The 5,554-nt window shown below is 43.2% G+C and overlaps 1 protein-coding gene across 1 annotated transcript in view; it reads right to left on the bottom strand.

The window, feature by feature from the left end:
• The window catches only part of NPHP4 (nephrocystin 4), a 203,176-nt gene that overhangs the window by 142,999 nt on the left and 54,623 nt on the right, over window positions 1–5,554 (bottom strand). Inside the window, exons 5-7 of the mRNA XM_018576510.1 lie at window positions 5,210–5,274; window positions 4,692–4,847; window positions 402–538 (exon numbers count right to left, since the gene is read on the bottom strand). Of these exons, the coding sequence (XP_018432012.1) occupies window positions 402–538; window positions 4,692–4,847; window positions 5,210–5,274 (358 nt within the window). The remainder of the gene's footprint in view (window positions 1–401; window positions 539–4,691; window positions 4,848–5,209; window positions 5,275–5,554) is intronic.

Consider the following 5,554-nt stretch of genomic DNA (forward strand, 5'->3'; position numbering starts at 1 on the left):
GATTTCCCAATATGTTCAAAACAGAGGTCCCTGACGAATATACAACCTATGTCAGACAATGGCCCAGGACAAGGAGGTCCTGCAGGGGATATAGAGGGAGCCACATGAGGACCAGGTCCTCACCATCGGAGAACCCTTATTTCCACTGCTTACTCCCTAGGACCACCACAGAGGGAATAGCCCCCAGTGAAGGTGTTATGCATTTAAATAAATCTATATAGCAGCGGATATTTGGACCTTGAGGGTATGAGTGCCAGGTGTTGACAGTCAATCAGAATTTAAATTAAAAGGAAGGGTACCGTAGTACCAACTAGTTAGTGGTATGATGAAGTATGGGAGGAGAATCAATTATGCCTAACATAGAAGCTTCCCACAATGCCATAAAGAGCCTCTCCACTTACCTTAGGCAAGCAATCACTATTAACCAGGATAAGCAATTCTTCTTCAAACTTCTCTAGTGATGGATACATCATCAGATAGAGTCTGTCTAAGTGACAAGTGATCGTTTTCTGGAGGTGCGGTTTCTTCAAGGCATCTCCTACGGAAGGATAAAAAAAAAAAAGATAGGCTAACAATGTCTTAGTACTTGGCAAACAAACACATCTGCAATCGATCCTGATTCTGTGAAAGTTCCGGAAAATGTGGGACCCCTGGATAACCAATCCTGAAAGATGAGACAAATATTAACTCCGCAGCACAAACATCCGAGCGAGTGGGACATCATGGTCTAGGTTCCCCAGGTTCTCTCCCCCTGCTGTTGTTTCATGATCCCTGTTTGGGATCACAGGCGGCTGAGGAGAAGGTTGCTGGTGGTGCCAGGTGGAGGAAGTGCAGCAGGGGGTCATATGCATCATCTCCCTGCCTAGCTCTGGCTTCAGCTCTGGCCGGCGTCCCACCAAGCTCCTGGCAGCCAGTAATATCACTGGTTGCCAGGAGCTGGGCGGGACGCGGACCCGAGCGACCGGGCTCCTAGCAACCTGGGCTGCTCTGGGCGGAAAGGTGGCAGCAGGCACACTGCAAACATTGTGCAGCAGAGTGGCCATGTTGTCTGCCTGCCACCCCCTCATGTGACCTAAAGAGATGCCCCCTGAGGCAAAATTATAGGGACAGCCCTGACTGGTCTGCTCATAGCCTGTTCAAAGAGCAGAGCTGTAGGCGGGACTCAGAAGATCCACTCACTACAGTCTGCCTGAAAAAAAACTGCAAGTGGGCAGATACAAGACCAGTTACCCTACACAAAGAAAGATAGCAGCAGTGGCTGGTCTGCATTACAGGCAAAGTGCAGGATTTGTTTCAAAACAGAATACTGCACTGATCTAGAAGAAATAGACAAAGAACGTCATGATTCAAGTAAACATACACACGCCCTTTTATTTAGTCAATATTTGTTTAGCCCGGAGTTCAGCTTTAGGCCTAACAGTACTATAGGAACAAGTGATCGCAGCGTAATAAGAATTGCTAACACTTATAAACTTCGAGTCCACAGCAGCAAGCATGTTAATCTAGTATTTGCTGTTCAGCTGGCTCATAAAAATTCTAATAAACCTGTCTACGTAAAGAAATTAATGAACTTGTATTGTAAATCTGTCTGTGGAGGATTGGACGCGGAAAATACTGTACGGTGTTGGGGTTGTTTGTATATCTCGGTGGAGACGCTAGTGTTGATATATGAAGGGTCTGAGCAGCTGTGCTTGGGTCCCGATTATTCATTTATATTCCCTCTCCACTTGTTTAACAATAGAAATAGCATAAATGGCTTGTGTTTTTCCATTGCTGCATTCAAGTGCTTACATGCGCCGCTACTTTTTGGAGGGGCTTGAAGTGTCAGTAAATTAGCAGACACATTCAAGTGGAAATACAGAACATTGCTCAGCTTCTTTGAAAACAGCCCTTAGGTCAGTGCCATCTCTCCTTCTTTATGCTGTAAGGCATCTAGTGTTAAACAAGGCCACCTCAGGCCCGCACTGTAATGAAAACCCGACTAGCTTGTGCAAACTTGCATGCTGTCAAATCAATGGTACGTACTTCTGCTGTGTTAAAAAAAACTAAGAACTTGGCCAATGTTTTCTTATCATTTGAATGGCGTAATGGATCTAGAATTAGCAATGCTCTAGAAGTAACTAGGGCTTGTGAGGGATTGTGATCATTAGTAAGGATGTTGTGTCCACACACCATATAGACTTTTGAATGTGATAAAGACCCCTCCGCTCTTCAAAAGACCTTCTGCTTTCCATCTCCCTTGTCAACTCCTCCTCGCCTCCAGGACTTCACTAGAGTCTCTCCCATCCTAATGGAACTCTTTACCCCAACCTGTCCGACTATCTCGCACTCTCACTGCCTTAAGGCCTCCCTTAAGACTCATCTCTTCAGGGAAGCCTATCCCGCCTCAACCTAACCACCGTACTATCACTTTATCAAACAATTCATCCCCACACAGCTACCTCCGCATGTATCACTTGCCCCTCCCTTTTAGATTGTAAGCCCTCAAGGGCAGGGCCCTCCTTACCATCTTATCTTGAATTGTATTGTGATTGTAATGTATTTTTTATATTGTAAAGTGCTGCACAAACTGTTGGCGCTATATAAATCCTGTATAATAATTATTATTATTATATCAATAATATACACAGCTGCTGCAGTGAAGTGGTGCAGTGTTTCATTAGATGACTTTTCTGGATTCCTTTTCTTAAGGCGTTGGCTTGTGATGCTTCTATATTCATGTTAATATTGGAAACTATTCTTTTTCACAAAGGTGTGCTGCTGGAAATTTCCAAGCCTTCAAGATCATGATAATTATGGTGAGCAGTTTGAGTGAAATTATCTTTTGCCCAATGCTACATCTATAGATCCAGTGCCAACGTAACTTGACCAGTAAGCCCTCTTTTCTTGTCTCTCAGATAGGTACCCACTAACACTAAAGTGTTTTTCTAGCTATTTCTAAGGTGCAATTATTTCCATTCAACACCAATGTAAGCAACATTCTTTCCACTGACCACCAATGTAAGGGGCATTTTTTTCCACTGACCCCCCAATGTAAGAAGAATTCTTCCCACTGAAAACCATTGTAAGGGGCATTCTTCCCAATAACCACCAACGTTAGAGGTTTTCTTCTTCAAACTGATCATCAATGTAAGAGGACAGTTTTCTTCTAATTATCAAGAAAAATGTTCTTCCCAGTGACCACCAATGTAATATGGTTTTCTTCTGACCACCAAAATGAGGGGCATTCTTTATCACATGAACTACCAATATAAGTTGTTCATTCTTCCACTGATTGCCATTGCTAAGTGTTCCTTTTCCACCGATTACCAATGCAAGGGGGCACTCCTCCACTGACCTCCAATGTACAACACTTTTCTTCTTCCCAGCAAACACCAAAGTAACATAACTTTATTACCAATGTAAAAAGACCCTTCTTCCCTGGTCAACAATGTAAGGGGGCACTTCTCCAAACTATGTAAGGTGGCACTTCAGCACTAATGTAATAGTTGTTGTACCCACTGACCACTGATATAAGAGAGGACTTCTCCAGGGAAGACATCTTCCTTACCCTACAATGTAAGGGGCAATACAGTGACCACCAATGATGAGGGGCAGGCATCGTCCTTGCCCTACAAAGTAAGGGAATAGCTCTTCACTGACCTCCAATGTAAGGGGACACTACAGTGACCCCCAATCTTGGGGTGGCATCTACATTGCCCTACAAAGTAAGAATATAGCTCTTCACTGACCTCCAATGTAAGGGGACACTACAGTGACCCACAATCTTAGGGGGGCATCTACATTGCCCTACAAAGTAAGAAGATAGCTCTTCACGGACCTCCAATGTAAGGGGACACTACAGTGACCCACAATCTTAGGGGGGCATCTACATTGCCCTACAAAGTAAGAAGATAGCTCTTCACGGACCTCCAATGTAAGGGGACACTACAGTGACCCACAATCTTGGGGTGGCATCTACATTGCCCTACAAAGTAAGCTAGCTCTTCACTGACCTCCAATGTAAAGGGACACTACAGTGACCCACAATCTTAGGGGGACATCATCTACATTGCCCTACAAAGTAAGAGGATAGCTCTTTATTGACCTCCAATGTAAGGGGGCACTACAGTGACCACCAATGTTAGGGGGTCCATCTTTATTAGCCTCCAACACAAAGAGCATTTCTGCCACTAACCACCAGCGTAAGGGAGCGAAGTACAATATTCACTGTTTAAGTTTCCTTTTTGCCTAATATTAGTTTAATTTAATGATAATTTGAGGAGTGAACGCACTGCTCCCCTTAGGGGATTATAAAACTGGTAGGTGTTAACAAAGAAGGATAAACGCAGTAGACCATTAGCAAATGTGAAAGTATTAATGGAATATAAACAGGAACAAGATAAGCTGCAGACTAACTGAGGGCCTTATAAATGAGGATTAGAAGTATAAATGTAATCCTTGCATCAACAGGGAGTCAGTGCAGAGACTGAGAGAGGAGGAGTTAGAATAGCGGTTGGTAGGCAAGATAATTCGGGCAGTCGCATTCATAAGCGATTATAGTGCTGCCAACTTAGTATGTGGTAAGACATTTGATAAAGACTTACCTCATCAGTCCAGGATGATTAGTACATACATTAATACCAGTAGCATAATTACCAAAGTGTGGATACATTTATTCATTGATTGATTGCTATTATTTTACAGCTCACCTGTGTCATCTCTTCCATGCAGAATGCCAGGGATTTTCTCTGATCCGGATACAAGGGCGTTTGGAGGAAGTAGATGGAATATATCTTGCAGCCCATTGTGTCTCCGTACAATGTACTGTATGTGGCTTTTCTCAATCAACGTCATGTGTCTGTTCACTGCAAGAAAACCATTGCAGACACTGAGAGTGTGAATCTTATCACTGTTATTTCAATTTGGAATACACATCAAAGTGCACTGAATGCTTTTTGTTTTCTCTCAGTATTTATTATTCCAGAAATAACCTGAGAGCAGTGTGCGATGCTTCCAACCCATTATGTATGTTTTCTTGAAGTTTCGATCATCAAATCTGAACATTGCCTGGAAGGGTACCGGTACTTAAAACACATTATCTCTGTAGAGGACAGATTGCAATTTTCACATTCAGTCTGCTTGTGTGTGCTGTAAGGACCGTGTCACATGAGCAATTCTGCTGCAGGTAAAAACTCTCCAGGGACAGGATCACTAAAAGGCCACTTACCTCCTCTGCTGGCCAGACCAGCAAAATGTCTCTTATTTGCTGCTTCCTTGCTAGCAAGCGATATTCTGCAGCGCTCCAGGATGGAGATTAAGGGACACCCATTATGGAACGTGGTTTCTGCACCTCATGATTCTACTGCTGGCACTGTATCATAATCAGTAGTATGACATCAGCCTATCGACAAACTAGGAGCTAGAACAATGTAGGCTTCCTTTCAACATACCTGCTTGACTTCATATCTTTCCTACCGGAGGTCATTGGTAATAACTTCTATGCACAGGAGTTTACAAACTGCTGGAAGAAGACAGTCCTTATATACTGTAGGTCTAAATTATATATATATAT

This window comes from Nanorana parkeri, unplaced genomic scaffold (genome assembly GCF_000935625.1).
Source record: "Nanorana parkeri isolate BGI_ZX_2015 unplaced genomic scaffold, ASM93562v1 scaffold5, whole genome shotgun sequence".
Taxonomy (NCBI): Eukaryota; Metazoa; Chordata; class Amphibia; order Anura; family Dicroglossidae; genus Nanorana; species Nanorana parkeri.